The 18,985-nt window shown below is 39.4% G+C and overlaps 1 protein-coding gene across 5 annotated transcripts in view; it reads right to left on the bottom strand.

Moving 5' to 3' along the window:
* Positions 1–968: 968 nt before the first annotated feature.
* The window catches only part of atp11a (ATPase phospholipid transporting 11A), a 238,339-nt gene continuing 220,322 nt past the window's right edge, over positions 969–18,985 (bottom strand). For 2 of the 5 annotated variants that reach the window (XM_051926331.1, XM_051926332.1), the window contains 5 exons: positions 17,555–17,620; positions 16,881–16,984; positions 9,782–9,947; positions 8,942–9,030; positions 2,220–2,366 (listed from right to left, as the gene is read on the bottom strand). In XM_051926331.1, coding sequence (XP_051782291.1) covers positions 8,953–9,030; positions 9,782–9,947; positions 16,881–16,984; positions 17,555–17,620 — 414 coding nt within the window. In that variant the 3' untranslated portion in view covers positions 2,220–2,366; positions 8,942–8,952. Of the gene's footprint in view, positions 2,367–3,353; positions 3,446–8,941; positions 9,031–9,781; positions 9,948–16,880; positions 16,985–17,554; positions 17,621–18,985 lie in introns of all 5 variants that reach the window. The other 3 variants (XM_051926328.1, XM_051926329.1, XM_051926330.1) reach the window with 2 other exon arrangements.

Here is an 18,985-nt window from a genome sequence, read left to right as displayed (position 1 = left end):
TCACAATACTGTTTGAGATTTTTTTTTTTTAGCATGTGCATATTCTGTCCACAAGCAGGATTTGCTAGGCATAGTCTTTATTTTTTTTATTCAAATGCATAGCTTTGTTAAATGAAGGTTAATTATATAAATGCAAAAAACGAGGCTTTCATTGTGTTTTTATTAGTCAGATTTACAGTTCTTTGTTTGAGTATTCTACAGAAAGGCTGAAAAAAGTTTTTAGGTATTTACTTTAGGTATTTATAGAAGAGAAACATATTAAAAACTACATATATGTGTGTGTATATTAAAAAAACAGAAAAGCAACCTGTACATGAACTAATAGCTCTCTGCAACTGAGTGGATTGTACTACACCATTACACCTTTTACTGAGTGCAAGATGACTGTAGAGAATGACAGAAAAAATACATTCTATTAATATGTACATGCTGGCAAAAAGGTCTTACAAGCACACTGGCCTCTTTGTACATCCTTGGAGTGAAGTTTTAAATGACCGTCTTTGGCCGTACACACATTCCCCAGCAATACCACAGTATTTTTATCCAGTTAGTGTTAGTTGATTGATTTTTTATTTTTTTTATATATATATATATAATATAAATAAAAAAGTGCATATAAATGGAACTAATCATTTCAGTATAAACCAATAGAGCAGCACTTTAAAGCTATAATGAAACTCTGTTTTGGTAGTAAAGGTGAAATTGAAATAAAACATTCAGTAAAAATATAAATAAAATGACCATTCCTACCAGCGTAATACAAAAGTAGCAAAAACTTACAAAAGAATCTACTGTTCGTCCATACCCTTGAAGACAGAGCAGTGGCGTTGTTTTGAAGGCTCTAAAGAAAATGAAGTGTTGGCATCTGGAGATGTTCAGGTAGCACTCAGATGTGTAAAGCATGCACTGTTTGCGATATCACAGCCTTTAAACCAATTGGCTAGCAGCAGTCTTTCAGCAGAGCTCCATTTTTATTAACCTTCCATTTTTAAGTCATCATGAACACACTAATTGCATTCTTATAACAGCAGTTGCAGTTTGTTTTTGTTTTGAATGCTAGGATGAGGTGCTGTGGTGCATTCCAAGGCTTAGCATTATGAAACAAACAAGAAGGAAGCCATATCTGTGCTTATATCATGAATGCATTGCTTTTCCTAGCGAAGATATCCTCCTGATTTAAACTTTTAACGAATAATACTTGATGCAGCAGATATCCTTATGTCTGCCAGAAGCAGTGCAAAGGAGACAAATAACCGAAGATATGAGAATGAAGAAGAACATAAAGATGACAGCTAGGTGGCAGCAAAGCTGGAAAGTTAGTAGACAGAGCAGAAGGGTTGTGGCATGCATAATTCTTCTTACTGTTAGCTGAAGGGTGAAAATGAAGGAAGGGGAAGAAAATTAAAGCAGATTAAAGAAAAATGACAGACATTGGAAAATTATGTATTCAGATTGCTTTCAACTGTTAAGCATGAAGGTATTTCACCACATAGAAATAACAAGAATAAAATAAATAAAAGACTATGGGCAGGAGGGAGAGTGTTTTTAGTGGCTTGTTTTATGCTGGCCTTCAAATGTGAACAGAATTGAGAGGCACCACCACCTGGCCCTGCTGCACTCTTATCTCTATGAATAGACAGTTTGGAGAGAGTGAAGTGGCAAGAGGCTCCCATTCGTGACTGTCCTTATGCTTGTGTCTAATACATCACAGCTGACCATTAAGCACAAACACTGACTGTTACCAGCTGCCTATTTGCACCACGATGACAGTCAAAGTAGCACATGAATGTGATGCTGAAATCCAGTAGCCTTGCCACTTACAATCTAAGCAGATCAGACAGTGCATCTCATTGTGTGTTTCTGGAGAAAAGATTGACACAAAGGCAACACTGATTTGCTCAACAGAAAAACAAGAGGGAAAGGTGAGACAGTAAGTACTATGGTGACACTGCCGCCAAGCGGCTCACATTTGGTTTTATTCGATTGATCATAAAGCTCCAGTAAGAAATTTCATTCAAGTAATAATCGTGGCTTTTAACAGCAGGGGTGCACAGCACCCGACTCAGTAACTAATCCTATGTCTTGACTCCACAGATGAACTTAAAAGGCTTGGGCCATAATGCGCTGTGTCACACAGAGGTCTCCAGACCTGAGCTGCTGTTGGACTTGCTGTCTGAGACACTTAAGGAGCTAAAAGTGCAATAGTCATGGTTACCCCAGTGAGTATACATTAGTTTTTTGGAAAGCTGATCAGACCTTCTTTGTGGTTGGTTTCTTCTGTCACTGTTTCTATAGTTTGAACTGTGAAGTGAAGACAGTGGGGTAAACTCTGAGAAGCCATCGGGTTTCAATTGTTTTTCAGCATTCTACAGAAAAGAGAAAAATAAAGTTAGAACACTTGGCACATGCAGCAATGCTCAACACCACCATCGTCACCAGGAAGGAACTCTACAGCACACGCATGCAAAACACAGCCATGAAAAGATGTTACCAGAATGATCGCCGTGTGATGCCATTTTACTGGCATGACACAGCTGGCCATGCTAATAAAGCAGTCTCCTTAAGTGGATGTTATAAGAAAAGCCCAGATGAGGTGCAGCTACATCCAGATGCCACAGTAGAAAAGCCAAGAGCAGGAAATGTCCAGAATCCACATCAGACGGCATAACTGTGTCTCCGCAGCCATAGTTATGGCATGTCTGACTTTCTGATTTTAAAAAAACTGCAGAGAACCTGCAAATTATGCAGCAGGTTAGAAACAATGCTCTTTTGCCAAGTTTTGTTTTGTCAATGGAACTGTGACCTCCTTATATGCATATTCTTAAAACATACAACAGGCAGGAGTTCCTCAAGTTAACAAAAAACAGTTGAGGACTTAAGGAAAAGTCACCATCTTCCACACAATGCAATGAGAACTAGATAACCAGAGATGTGAGGCCCCAGGTTTATGGTAAGGAATGTCTGTCAGGGACATTACTTTGAATTCCACAGAGAAAGGTGGGCATTAGGAAAATGCTGTGTGAACAGCAGACCAAAGATGCAGTGAAGATCTTCATTGATCTGAATATTGTGAGAGAGGAATATCAGAAAATATTATGTTCTAAATACTTTTTGTTTAACGGCCTGTATCGGTAATGATGCTTCTGTTTCATTTCTTCTCTCTTGACATGAGTAGCTACAAAGGAACCTTCTTTAATAATATAACCTGAGATGAGTCTGTGATTTAGAAATCCACGACAGAGAAATACAAAACCACCACTATATGCGAACATGCAAAATGCACCTTCCCACTAAAGCTGAGGTCTCCACAGCACAGCACCACACCCAAGCAGCGAACAACACGCTCATTTTACCGGGAACATTGTTATGCTTCTGACGTTGAATGGCGTCCTTCAAGAAGTGAATCATCTTTGTGTATGAAAACCCTTTTATCTGCTCGAATCCTCTGTAATGATGAGGAGAAACACTAAACTTCAATGTTTCTGAGGGCTGGCTATTGTTAAAATTAGTCAACTAGCTGCTAGAATGTCAGTCATGAGCTGCAGGGTAGCAAGTAGCAAGGCTGTCACAAGAATCCTAAGGGATGATTGGCTGATACAGGCTCAGCCCATAGCTTTTGAAGAGCCTGGCTAGGATCATCTCTCACTCTTCCTCCACTTTCCAAAATTACCAGGGGTGCTTGGGACATCAAAACTAAATTTACAATAGTATATGCCACTTTGTGTCAGGATCCTAGGGGGAGATCAGAGTCTGACCCCTGACTCCACCTGGCTTAAAGGCGTAACACTGTGTTAGTAGCAAACAACAGATTAGGCAAGTTCATGCATATATACACAATCATGTATAGTGGTTATTTAAACTTTTTTGTCTATCTGAAGCTATTCATTTTAGGAAATCTAGCTACCTGTCTCAAAAAAAACATGAACCAACTGGATGGTTTCATCAAACTCTCACTGTGTATTATTGTTCTGATAACTTTAAGGATGGGATTGTCTTGTTGGGGTTCAGCATTTGGGAAATGGCTGTGTTTTAAATCTAGAACTTACAGGTTTCAAATGGGGATTCAGTGCAGTTGTTTTTGTTTGAGGGTATGCGTCCCTTACTTATCAGTGTACTTTTTGAGGACTTTTCTGAACTCAAAACAGGCATGTTGGGTGCTGCTGAATGTGGAGGTGGTGATAATAGTGATGGCTCTGAGGCTAAGGATCTGCACTGGTATTTGGAAGGTTGCTGGTTCAAATCCCATTACTGGCAGAAAAGATCCTACTCTGCTAGGCCTTAACCTAAAATTATTCCATGGGTTCTGTACAAAAGCTCACCCTGCGATCTGACCCTTAAAAGCCACGCAAAAGGTAAAATTCCCATCAGGGATTAATAAATAATATAATAAATAAATAATATAATTTTTTTTTTTTTTTTTTTCAAAAAAAAGAAGCATCCAAAATGTGTAAGACCACAAAAGACCTTTATATACAACTGATGTGGATAGTAACCTCCAGTCTGGTTTATTATTAATAATAAAGAAGATGTAAAATCACAAATAGGAGGACTGTTTACAAGTACATAGTATGTTTGATTTTATATACCAGTATAAAAGGCTCCTGTAAACCAATTACTTGAGTAAATATACAAGATCTCTAATAAATTATTTAAATGGGAAGACATGGGCATAAAATATAGTGCTGTACATAGTGCCCTGCAGATTGCAGATAGAGTTGTCATTTCTAGCATACATCTTGCATGCCCCTATCCATTTAGATTTGTGAGCTAGCACGAGCGTGAGTATATGTATGTTGTATGATGGAGTAGTAGCTAATCATCCACAGTTGTTTCCTGCTCCCTGCCTTGTCCTTCATGCTGATGTAATCTCCAGTCCTCCATGAATCCAGTATTGGAGTAACTTAGGTCTGGAAAATTAATGAACATCTGAATGTGAGGGGTACCTACTGGGTATGCACAAATATAGTTTTGGTTTTACTGCATCACGTAGAAACTGAGAAATAGCCATTTATATGTTTACTGACAATATCTTATTTAGTCACGTTTATTTTTCGCATAAGCTATTAAATTCAACAGAATTAAAAGTGTTTTGCTCCTGATTTTCTTTTGTATTCAATGTCTGGTGCATCACGTTGCAGTGTCCAACAGTAGTCAGCAAGCATTGACGGATTCCAGTTGCCCTGGTATCGTTTCTCCATCGTAGCAATGTCCTGGTGAAACCTATTACCGTGTTCATCACTGACAGCACCAAGATTTGCGGGGAAGAAGTCCAAGTGTTAGTGGAGGAAATGAATCTTGAGTGACATATTGCACTTCATTGTCTTGTATGCTTTCAGAAGTTTGTCTACCAGCTGAATGGAGTTTGGGGCTCTGTAATTGCCCAGAAAATTGTCAACAACCTCTTTGAAGGCTTTCCAGGCAATTTTTTCTGGCCCAACTGACAGATCTTCAAACCGCTTGTCACTCATAACATGTCTGATCTGGGGGCCAACAAAAATTACCTCTTTGATCTTGGCGTCAGTTATTCTTTGGGAACATCTGTCTTGAATAACGCCTTCCTTGTTCAGTGCTTTCACGAAATTTTTCATGAGTCCCAGTTTTATGTGAAGAGGAGGCAAAAATATCTTTGCCGGGTCGACAAGCGATTCATGTGACACATTTTTCTGTCCTGGAACTAACTTTTTTACGGAGTGGCCAGTTCTGTCAAGAATAGTGCGACTGTTTGGCACGGCTGTCCCATTCACAGATGAAACATCATTACTTTGTATAGCCGAGCTACAGTCCTAGTAACAGAGCAACGACTTTAAGATCTCCACAGATATTCCAGTTGTACCTGCTATACTGGACGTGCTTCAGCAACAATTCCATATTCTCATACGTTTCTTTCATGTGTGCTGCATAGCCAACAGGTACTGAAGGATAAATGTTGCCATTGTGTAGCAGAACAGCTTTCAGGCTTAACATTGATGAATCAATGAAGAGACGCTACTCTTCTGGGTTGTGATCACAACCCAAGGCTGAGAACAATCCTTCAATGTCACAACAGAAATAGAGACTTGAAAATTGGTTATATCATGATGTCAGCCTCGAAATGTTCGTACCTGGTGACAGCAAACACCATTCCTGCAGTCTCAAACCCAGCAGCTTGGCTTTTGCTTTTGACAGACCAAAATCTCTGACCAAATCGTTCAGTTTGGACTGTTAATAGATGTGGATCGCCTGATGAGCACGGTTCAAAATCCGGGTCAATGTCACTGCATTGCAGTTTCTTCATCTGGTTCATCTAAGGTCCAATCCTCTGGTGGAAGACTGTCGTCATGTGGCATGGGTCTCATTGCTGAAGGCAGATTAGGATTTTCAATTGACTTCTTGTTTTTAGCAGAGAAACCAGACCCATTAGTCAAACAGAAGTAACAGTCCGTCACATGGTCTTTCTGTTCTCGTCATATTATTGGAACAGCAAACGGCATCGTCTTTCGAGTGCCTCTGAGCCAGGCTCTCAGACTGACGGCACATGTCGCACAGCAAATGTGAGGCGCCCATTCCTTGTCTTGATCACCAATTTTTCAGCCGAAATACAGATAAGCTTTCTTCACAAGAACAGTCATCCAACGTCTCTGAGGCGCAAGTGTATATTCGCCACAGATATAGCAGAATGTATAGCGGCTGTTACGACATTGACGAGACATATCGCCTGACACCAAAATGTCTACAGCATCAAGCTTACTTACTGTTATAGTGCTACAGATACTATATTTTACTATACTGATACTATACATACACACTGACTATCAATATTAACCAAATGAGCAGGATCGGTGTATGCAAGCCACCTTTATAGCATGCCGAGACAGAGTCAAGCTCCTTCAGACCTGCCCAGGATGTCAACTTTCACAGAACAGCTTCCAACCTGGCCTGATTCCATGTCTGGTCATGCCTAGGCTGCATAAACCGTTATTGATAAGTCACTTACGGGAGCGAAAATGTTTGGATACAAATATAAGAAAAAATCATGACAAAACTGAAACGGTACGTAATGGGTACATTTTGATGTGATATTCGTGATCAGCACCTAAAAAATCTATAAGAAACACCCAGCAGTGTTCAAGAACTTTGTTGTGCAGTGTAATTAACTTCTCCATCTTACATTCTTTGTGCGGTGCCTACAGTAAGACTGGAAACACACACTTGAAAATGGGACAGTATAAACACAGTGGACTAAAATGAAGTAATCTCCAGCCTAAAGAACTTCTTTCTCAGCATGGTTTTAACCTCTGAGGCGTCCACGTTTTTAAAATTGTGCTAGGTTGGAATAAACCCTGATTACATACTTTGGTGCAGAAACCTGTCTTCTGTCATTAATGCCTTGCTCAGCAACAAGGCCTCAATGACACTCTTCATGGGCTGTAACATTGATACATAATGCTTTAACTAAATCATATTAAAAACCTAATGATTTTTTTATCTGTGGATAAGGCTACTTACTCATCATGGCTATATTTATTTTGCTCCAGATTGCTCCTCAGGTCACAGCGGGAAGTCTAGTCTAGCCGTAATTATCAGATACAGACTAAATATGAAATAGGTACCTGTCCATTGTTTCTGGAACATATGACCCTGAAACTAATAATAATAAAAATAATATATTTTATTTATATAGTGCTTTTTCCGTGCTCAAAGCACTTTACAAACTTTTGTCAAATGTTTTTTCTTCAACACTGACTTATGCGCAATGTACATTTTTTAACTTGCTGCAATCCTTCAATCCTGTTGTGCTGCATTTTTACTCTTGCAACTACATGGCATCTTAAAGCTTAACAGATATAAAGCCGTAATGTGCTTAATTATAATACAATATTTTATGATCAGATCTATTAGCCACGTCTGGCTACAATATAGTGATAGTCTTGTTCAAAGCAAAAGTGAAATCTGACCAAAAAGTGATGTTACTCCCAGTAATTCTATGTTTCACTCCTACTTTTGGGTAAAGGGGTCACCATCACCCTGCTGTTTCTCCAGATATGGCTGCATGAAACAAAGTTGGCATTTACTTCCTTCAAGAGCTCTGGTGTGTAATGTAGTTCAAGTGGCTTTGTGTTAAAGTCACTTTAAATAACTCAATGCTAAAAATGAACCATTCTTTGTTCACTACAAACTCTTCCTGCCATTTTTTCTCTACACAAGACTGGAACATTTGTGCTATCAGCATACAATACTATTTTTTTTTTTTAATTCATGCACCTTCCATCATAAACATGATGCACAATCACAAAGCAGAGTGAGGCTTTCAATCCAGATGTTTGTTTTGTTTTTAATAACTGAGTACTTCTGAATTATCATGTTGGACATGTTTCAGTGAACCTTTGGTGTTTCATTTAATACACTTTTTGTAGATACAAATGATACTGCAATGAAGCAAATTATTTCTGTTTATTGTTTGCAGTGTTTGAGAAAAGGTGTTAAAAAAGCTTCCTTTTTTACCTTTATGTAGGGATATGTATGATTCTGTTAAGAAAAATAATTTGTCTTAACTGCATAGGATTGTGTTTTATAAAAGTCTTACTCAAATCAGTTCAATGTGAAGGCAGGTGTTTTAACCAGACTGTCAAAGGCAATGACTGTTAAAGAAGTAAAACATGTCCTCCAACACGAAGAAGCCATTTGTGTCTTTTCACCTACTCTCCAGAAACAGGGACACCTGGCAAGGAGGCCTCACTCATTGTGATAATCTTGGCATGCTGATTAAATGTCAAATGGCATGCAGTAACACTTTACACTTTGAGAGTGTTTTTTAAAAAACCCAGGGTGCTTCTTCCTGCTCTTAGGACTCATGTGGCCCTCGGCTGTTGTTTCTGTGCTCTTTTTTTTTTTTAATCATGGTCATCTAAGAGCAGGTCTGGAAAGCATCCTGAATCCATCATGCATACAGAGAAAACATCACCTCCTCTTCCTCTAGAAACTTATACTGCTGGATGTCTGAGAGAGCATAAAGATGGTGGACTGCTCAACAGTAAGGCACTGGCGCTTTGTCTGAATTCCAAGGAAAAAAGACCATTTATTGTAAGCAGGAGACAGATAAGAGAAAATAGGAAGAAAAGAGAAAAAACTATTGGGAAAAAAGGTAGCTGGAAACAGGACAAGCATTTAAGAAGGAAAAGTAAATCAAAATTTAGCTCTGCAGAGTTAAGTTCAAAAGTCCAGTCTTCAGTTCCTGCTGCTTACATTCTTTGTTGCTCTCCCAAATTCTTGCTCCACTGATTTTTACATCCTTCATTTCTACACTAACTTTAGTTTGTATCACGTTCTCTAGCTCCCTCTTTCTGATTACGCTCTTCTCTGGTATTTGTCATCTCCTCATTTCATTCTCTGGACTTTAGCATGTGTCTTGATTTCATCTTCCACTGTAATGTGGCTTTAGTACTGCAAACACTAAAAACTGCCATATTAACTAGACTGACTACTTGTTACCCAAGAGGTAGTCACATCAACTCTTAAGCACAGCAGAAGTGAACACTCCATAAAAGCAGTCAGGTAAAGTGAACAGTACTTACTTCAAGTTTGCATGGTATAAACCCATCATTGATGAAAGTCTGTGGGCCAGCAGGTAACTAATAAGTAAAACATGTCTGGCAGATACACAGTAGAGCAAAAATTTATGGCAAAGACCTAACTGACAACTCGACAGCTTACAGACTTTGGCTTGACAAAAGTACTACTTCTGTGATACATAGAAGAAATGTATGTAGGTCTCATCGTTATCATCTTTTATGCATAAACGTACCTGAATTTTCTCTGCTGTCGTGGGCCACAGCTGCCGGCAAATTACTTTTTTAACTACATCTGGGAGAAGACTGACAGTGATGAGCAAAATAATTCCTAGCCAGGCAGGACCGCTGGACAGCATCTGCATGAAAACGTAGTACATTCTCTGGTAATTCAAGAAGGGCCTGAAAGGAAAGTGAGAGAGAGAAAGAATAGTCTGAAAAGACCACCATATGCTATACATTATTAATTAAGAGAAAATCCTCTTCCACTCTCTTCCTTATTATATATTCAATGACATACTAAAAGAAGATAAAGTTCATAGCATTCAGAAACACTCTGGTTTTTCTTTAAGACTTTGGCCTGCAGCAGATGTCCTTTTCTTCTTCTAAAGCAGGGGTCTCCAACACGTCGCTCACCACCCCTTTCCAAGTAGCTCGCCAAAGGGTTAATGAATCCTACATAAATTTGAAAACTTGATTAGTCAAATTAGAGGTGGGCGATCTTTCCAAAAAATCATATCACGATCCACAATCTGAATTACAATCTATCTTTTCAATGTGGCATACACTTAAGAGAATATCCGGACTCAACTCATCAAGACCTAAGTAACACTTTATTTTAAATATCAAACAAAGTTGAATTCAATTGTTCTCTCGTTCGCTAACTAAGCGGAGTTAAGGAACACGCCCCGAAGCTGGCGAGTGAGTGAGGAAGGCCCCTCCCCTCGGCCTGCTATGTGTTTCTAAGATTCACGCAAATAAATCGGTACCGCAAGCGAACTATGATACATAGCGAAATGAGAGAAGTCGCAAAATCAACCGGAATGTTCAAGCAAAATTATAGAAAAAAACCCGATCTAAATCCGTTAAGTAGTTCTCTCGTGAAAAGCGGACAGGCATACAGTCAGAGAGACATTGGATTTTATATATGATATATTAGTAAACTTTCAAAATAACATGCAGTTACAGTCTCAACAGCATTTCTTTAGCTTAGTAGAGCCGGATAACTAGAAGAATCTTCACCAAGCAGCTCTGAAAATGTCTGCTTTGTTTGGGTCTCCATACCTTTGTGAGTCTAACATGAATGTCATGAAATCAAAGTTCAGGACAAGACTGACGGATGAACATTTAAATGGCTCCATAAGAGTGAACCTAAGTGGCTCCACTCCACCATACACCTGCCTCTCTTGTTGACTCCATGCAGTGCCAGTCATCTGACTAACTAAAAAACAACTGGACGTGTGAATAAAGTGACACAGTGACATGGAACAAAATGACAAATGAATGTCATATCTGTGGATTTGGAATTGCATTGTTTTATTTTGACAGCATTCATGTTTTAATTCAATAGTGTGAGATACACTAGAAAATCGATGCATACAAAATGCACTTGCAGGTGAACTAAATATATATTTTTGTGATGTTTTAATGCAAAATGTGAGTCATGGACACCAACATTTTATAAATGTTCAGGCAAAACAAGATTATTCAGTTTGTTTGGGTTGAAATAAGCTATGAGAATAAACGTTAGAAAACATGTGTAGCTCTCGGCCATTTTCATTTTGTAAAAGTAGCTCTCAGTGGGGAAAAAAGGTTGGAGACCCCAAATTACGTCTTGTCTCCTTCCAAGATTTTGTTTTTATAATAGAGAGAGAATTTCCATAATGATAAATGGTAAGAAAGTGAATGTTATTTGTGTATACCTCATTTAGTGTGTACTTTGTCATTCTTATGGAATAAAATCATACTAGCAAGTTTCCAGTCATCGGGTACTACTAAAAAAAATCTTGAGGACAAATGCATAAATATGCTTTCAAAATGTTAATAATGTTTTTCATTTGCTCCAATAAAGTGATGGTCATGCAGTAGATAGACAGACATGTACTACTTTATTGATCCCCGAGGGAAAATTCTTGTTGGTTTTATGGAGAAATACAAATAACTTGCTTGTTATAATGGTTTATTTTTAGTGCGGGTTAATGTGTAGGACTGCTTCCTGCCTTAAAGATATCACTTACTTTGAACATTGCAGAAGTGAATTTTGATGACCTGAATACTTCAAAATGTGCTGATAAGAAGCCAGTTACCCCTTAGCAAAATAAATGCTAAAAAAAAAAAAAAATTCCACTTTTCCCACACATTCCTTCATCCTACTCGGACGACGCCCAAGGGAACACATACCTCAGCTAGGTGAGGGGAGGCACTTAGTGTAACTTTTTCAAATTATTTGAGAAAACAGCTGAATACCACAGGCTAGAGGGTTCAAAAGTCTGCTTTTTCTTTGTTTTGTTTTTTTTTGTTCACTTGCAGGTGAGACACCTGAGCTTTGTATAAAACTGTCAGTGTATTCAACAACATTTATTTTTAAGAGAAATCAGAAGGTGTGTGTGTGTGTCACAAATGAGACATTTTCTCCATGTGTTTTTATCTTTGAAACCGTTTCAGGCACTTATCAACAGATTGGTATTACTGTATGCATTAGACTTTTAGAAGAATCAGACTCTAATTCGTTAAGTAAACTATCACATAATTCTGATTGACAGTTGAAGTGGACAGCAGTCATAGCAAGTGACTTCATTTGTCCCCCTTGAACTTCCAGAACCTGTGAGATTCAAAGCAAGTGCTCTTCCCTTAACATAAGAAATTTAAGGGGTGAAGTTTACAGGTGTATACAACAAAAGATTAATAGATGTAATTTGGTTACACTGATTTCAACAACTCAATAAATTTCAATACTAGTACTGTGGGGCTACATGAAAAACAATGTCTCTGTATGGCTGCACGATTTTCGAAAAATATGTAGTTGGGATATTTTTGGTTAGGGTTGTGATTGGGATTTAAATGGCAATTACTTTATGTTTCTAACTTCACTTGTTCCTACATGAAAAGAACCTGATGAAAGGATGCAGTTGCAACATCTGTTTGTTTAAATGGTACTACGAGGGGGAGTTAAGCTAAAGTTAGAAAATGGGATTTATTACAAAATGTAACGAACCACAACAAAACTGATGCTGTCATTTCTCAATGGAGTCTCCACCCTTCTTGATGCACTTGCGCCACCTGCCTGAAAGTGCCAGGATTTCAGCAGAATAAAAGGTTTTGTCTCGTCCTCGCCATCACTCGTGCACCGCTTTCTTCACGTCGTCATCTATCTTGAATCGACACACAACCAGATGGTTTTTTTTTTAGCAGTCCAAAAAGGTGGAAATCATATGGTGCCAAATCTGGTGAATAAGGAGGATGTGTTAATCCTTCAAACTTCAGTTTCTCCAGACAAGCCTTGGTGTTCTTAGCAGTGTGTGTGTCATTGTCTTCCAGCAAAAGGACTCCTTAAGACGGCAGTCCCCGCCACTTGGATCGAATAGCAGGCTTCACACTGGTCTCCAGCAAGTCACTGTAACTTGCACTAGTGACTGGAGTACCCCTCAGCATGCAGTATTCGACACTAACTCGGGTGCACGAGTGGTGGTGAGGACAAGACAAAACCTTTTATTCTGCTGAAATCCTGGCACTTCTAGGCAGGTGGCACAAGTGCATTGAGAAATGATGTGATCAGTTTTGTTAAGGTTCATTACATTTTCTAATCCCATTTTCTAACTTAAGCTTGACTCCCCTCATATTACAGAGCTATTGCAACTACTACTGTCACAATAAAATAAAATCAAGAGCTTCATAAACAGGAGAAAAATCTTATCTCAAAGGAGTATTTACCAGAACACAAGCCCTTGAGACTTCTTACTATGCATATGGCCCAGTATGGGAAAATAACTGCATATCTACATATGCGAATAATGGCCTTAACAACAACATCACCAATAATAAATGCTTTTGCATATTTAATTAATAATTAAAGAAAGTCTGCAAAAAAAAAAAACTTTTCACTAAGTCTCATTAACATCCATCCATTCATTATCCAACCCGCTATATCCTAACTACAGGGTCACAGGGGTCTGCTGGAGCCAATCCCAGCCAACACTGGGCACAAGGCGGGAAACAAACCCCGGGCAGGGCGCCAGCCCACCGCAGGGTGCACACACACACCACACCCACCCAGGACACACTAGGGACAATTTAGAATCACCAATGCACCTAACCTGCATGTCTTTGGACTGTGGGAGGAAACCGGAGTACCCAGAGGAAACCCACACAGACATGGGGAGATCATGCAAACTCCACGCAGGGAGGACTCGGGAAGCGAACTCGGGTCTCCTAACTGCGAGGCAGCAGCGCTATCCACTGCGCCACCGTACCGCCTCTCATTAATATACTCACTTTATAATATAATTTGAAAAGCACTTTGGTGAATGTTTTGCTGATAGCTGTAAATTGCAATGTTGACTAATATGCAATAGACTTCATTACAGATATGATGTTGGTTTGATTTTGATGGACACTTTTTCATTAAATAAGGTTTAAGTATGGAAATCTGTCTTTTTACACCAGATGCCCTTCCTGACATAACCCTCCCCATTTATCTGGGCTTGGGACTGGCACGAAGAAACACACTAGTATGTGCATCCCTGAGGAGTGGAGAAGAAGTGTACTGGTGCTGATTTTTAAGAATAAAGGGCATGTGCAGGACTGTAGTAACTACAGGGGGATAAAATTGATGAGCCAGAACATGAAATTATGGGAAAGAGTAGTGGAAGCTCGGTTAAGAAAGGAGGTGATGATTAGTGAGCAGCAGTGTGGTTTCATGCTAAGAAAGAGCTCCACAGATGCGATGTTTGCTCTGAGGATGTTGATGAAGAAGTAGAGAGAAGGCCAGAAGGAGTTGCATTGTGTCTTTGTGGACCTGGAGAAAGCATATGACAGGGTGCCTCGAGAGGAGCTGTGGTATCGTATGAGGAAGTCGGGAGTGGCAGAGAAGTACGTAAGAGTTGTACAGGATATGTACAAGGGCAGTGTGACCGTGGTGAGGTCTGAGGTAGGAGTGACGGATGCATACAACGTGGAGGAGAGATTACATCAGGGATCGGCTCTGAGCCATTTCTTATTTGCAATAGTGATGGACAGGTTGACAGATGAGAATAGACAGGAGTCCCCTTGGACTATGATGTTTGCTGATGACATTGTGATCTGTAGCGAGAGTATGGAGCAGGTTGAGGAGGCCCTGTAGAGGTGGAGATATGCTCTGGAGAGGAGAGGAAAGAAGGTCAGTAGGAACTCAACAACAGAATACATGTGTGTAAATGAGAGGGATGTCAGAGGAATGGTGAAGATGCAAGGAGTAGAGTTGGCAAAGGTGGAGGAGTTTAAATACATGGGATCAACAGTACAGAGTAACAGGGATTGTGGGAGAGGGGTGAAAAAGAGAGTGCAGGCAGGGTGGAATGGGTGGCGGAGAGCGTCAGGAGTGATTCGTGACAGACAGTTATTAGCAAGAGTGAAAGTGAAGGTCTACAGGACGGTAGTGAAACCAGCTATGTTATATGGGCTGGAGATGGTGGCACTGACCAGAAAGCAGGAGACAGAGCTGGAGGTGGCAGAGTTAAAGATGCTAAAATTTGCATAGGGTGTGACGAGGATGGACAGGAGTAGAAATGTGTACATTACAGGGTCAGCTCAGGTTGGACGGTTTGGAGACAAAGTCAGAGAGGTGAGATTGTGTTGGTTTGGACATGTGCAGAGGAGAGACGCTGGGGATATTGGGAGAAGGATGTTAAGGATAGAGCTGCCAGGGAAGAGGAAAACCTAAGAGAAGGTTTATGGATGTGGTGAGAGAGGACATGCAGATGGTAGGTGTGACAGAGCAAGATGCAGAGGACAGAAAGATATGGAAGAAGATGATCCGCTGTGGTGTACTTCTTTTGGCTGCTCCCATTAGGATAGAAGAAATAGGTTTGTTAAATATCTCTATGGGCCTGAAGGGTAATACGATCCACTGTGCCACAGGGCATATTAAATGTAATAAGCTGATTTGATTTTACAGTGCCACATTTGTGGGAGTGAGTGATAAAGAACAAGCCCTTTAATCCATTTGAATAACAAATACAATAGTGAGTCAAAACAATTAATTTCTTTACAGGATGTGATGATTGGTCATCTTCTGCTGTGCACGTAACATTCTTGCCTAAATTCATAGTACCTGCTTTTATCCTGGGCTACATTACATTGCTAAGGGTTGTATTAGTGATGTGGTTACAAGTTTATTGCTGTGCATGTAGTGGGGATGGGTTTTCCAGCTAAGGTTTGTTTGAGTTTGGAATATAGTGAATATGTTGTCATTGTGCGCAATTTATCATTAACACATTTTCTACTTTTTAAAAGATATGGTTCATTTCGAAAACTACATACAAGCACAGTATAGCAGTATCTACTGAAAACACCAGAAGCTTTTAATTATACAGTCATACACTCTTTTTGCCACTACTAGTTGATCTTATCCATTGGTGATACATATACTCCTTAATGGGCTGTATCTCCCCTCATCATGTATTTGCTCACTGACAGGCAGATTTGGAAGTAAAAAATAAAAGAACAACTTTATGCACTGAATATGCAGTGCTGACAGAATGTATAGGCTATTTAAAATGTCATCTTTTGGGCTTTGGAAAAAAAAAACATTTGCAGAATAACTGTATTCAGTGTTGGCAAACCAGGTATACGCAGCAGTATTCTTCACCAGGTTATGGCCAAAATGAAAAAGACAAGCTGAATGGGATTAAGAATAGGGTTGGTTGAAAGAATTTGATATTTTGAATAAACGTTTGTGTATTTCTTGTCATGATGTAGATGATTAAAACCTGAGCATGGTCTAAGTTAGCACCATTTATATTTTTGTAAAACTGTTTTGTAACTGTTTGTGTTTAACTATAAAATATTATCTTGTCTATGCATTTAACATTTCTTAAAAAAAAGTCAAACCAAAAACTGCAGTTATCTAGATGTCAATAACCATACCTCCAATGTCATCTTGCTTCTGCAAGTGGTTTCTGGTATAAATGAGGCCCCTACCATTCTTAAATTTCTAGGACTCACCAATGGATTCTGTATTCACCTGTGCTATTTTTTTTTCTATTCTTGCTTTAAATATGGCTTTAAGCAAATTTTCTAAGCATCTCATACACAGTACAGAAATAACATCTTACAAGTAGTGTAAAGAGGCACACCTACCATATGATACCTCCCCAGAGAAGAGAGAATACAACATAGAAAAGGAGTGAGCCCCAGATGACAAAGTGGTTTATCCAGGTCCAGTAGTGAGTATCTAGTGCAAGCTGGAAAAAAAGACAGCAGTTACATTTCTATATCATTTATTTGACAGATAATCAAAATATGAAAACACAGGCACTGGAACTACCATGGCATATATTATAAACAGGTGGCATAGACGAATGAATCAAGACCATAAGAGATTTTTTAAGCAAGATTGTCTTTCATCTCTTACGTGTCTAGTTATTTTAGCTAAAGGCCAAATCTGTTCATAAACAGATAATAAACACTGTGTTGTTCCTGCTTCCAAAATATGACTGGGAGCTTTCTTTGACCTAGTTCCATTTACTCAGCTGTTATGTTCAATGTGTACCTGGATATCCTTCCGTCTGTGGACCTACTGAACTTGATTTCCAATGCTGCTTGCTACAGAATCATAACTACATTCCAGCAGAGAAAGTTGAAGATTGCAGAGAAGTAACAGTGTGTTTGTCTCCCAGAAGCCAAAGTGAAAAGATCTGTGGTGTTGAACTAACTGCAGTTTCTCATTTGTCTGGTGCAGGACTCATTAAGTGTACCTTATTTATTAAGCAAATACCTTTTGTTCATCCCCACAGCTGCACAGGTTCTATTACCTTTAACGTGACAGTGAACACCAGCACAGTGAAGACCAGAGTCCCAAATGTCCAGTTGCCAAACATCTAGAAGAAACAGTAAGATGACTCAGAGTTAGGACAGTTAGCACAAGGCTTTTATTGTTTTTCCATCTCTTTTAAGGGGCTTATAGCCAAACATTTCTAGATAATTGGTAGAGATCTGGGAGAGCAAAATACTCAATTAAATATTCATAAGAAAACAAAGGGGCCCACACAGATTTAGACTCTTATTTTAATTAGGCATGTCAGAAAGGAAAGCAAGTCTGCACATCTCATGTCATGTCTGCGACATCTAACCTCACAGAAAGCAGGGCTTAGCATGCATTCTTGCGGATTACTATTGTGAAATACAAACTGAGAAGCTAAATACTACATGCCCTTTTAATTTACAGAGTAAAAGGATTGTTTTTTGATACAAAATAATGGAATGCAGCTCAGAACCACTATTAGTTTGACTTCAATGGCCAAAATATAATGGCCTCACATGACACTGACCCAGTGCCATGCTAATAGTTGAATAACAAGTCTAACAGAAAAACACATTACGATAAACTTGCTGGCAGGGAGGGAGAAAAATAAAGAAGGTATCCTTGTATAGCAGAGAAATTAAAGAGAGGCCACCACATACAGTAGATCCCTATATGTCAAGTGACATTTTAAGGGTGTGATGTGCTCTAATGCCACCAGACAGCCCTTTATTCACATAATGAGAAGGTTGCTTGAGAGAAACTACTAAATTAGTGTTTTAACATAGCACAGCAGTTTGAAATTGTTTAACTTACCTTAGGCATGATTTGCGTGCGCTAAATTTCAAAGCAATTTCTTGTCAACATAGTGGTCTTGGCTATATATGAGTATTATTCTCTCTCCATATTTACAGTACTGTATATACTTTTATGTATATGTATATGTGTATGTATATATATATATATATATATATATATATATATATAGATAGATAAATAATATATTCTGGGATGCACCTCGGACACAGACAGGCGGACATCATTTTGTCACCCAGCACACATTTATTTACAAATGTTATAAAGCACAACCCAGTGCCGCAGCACCAATCTCCCCACATGCCTTTCCTCTTTTCAGGCCGCCTCCTTGCCTCCTCCAGAGACCTTGTCCTCATCCACCCGACTCTAGCCATCGAATGGAGGGAGGTGGCTCCTTTTATAGCCACCTGGATGTTCTCCAGGTGCTTCCTGGCAATCTTCCACTGGCACTCCCCAGTGTGGCGGAAGTGCCGGCTGCATCCCCGGAAGCACTCCAAGTGTCCCTGCTTCTCTTCCCCCCCAACACTTCCGGGTGTGGCGGATGTGCTGAGGTCTAAGGCTGCCAAGGCATCCGGGTGACCACGGGCCCCTACAGGGTTCAGCTTCAAAGCTCTGTACCCGTGGCCCC

The sequence above is a fragment of the Erpetoichthys calabaricus genome, chromosome 4, assembly GCF_900747795.2.
Source record: "Erpetoichthys calabaricus chromosome 4, fErpCal1.3, whole genome shotgun sequence".
NCBI lineage: Eukaryota > Metazoa > Chordata > Cladistia > Polypteriformes > Polypteridae > Erpetoichthys > Erpetoichthys calabaricus.
This window is presented reverse-complemented; position numbering and strand designations above follow the sequence as displayed.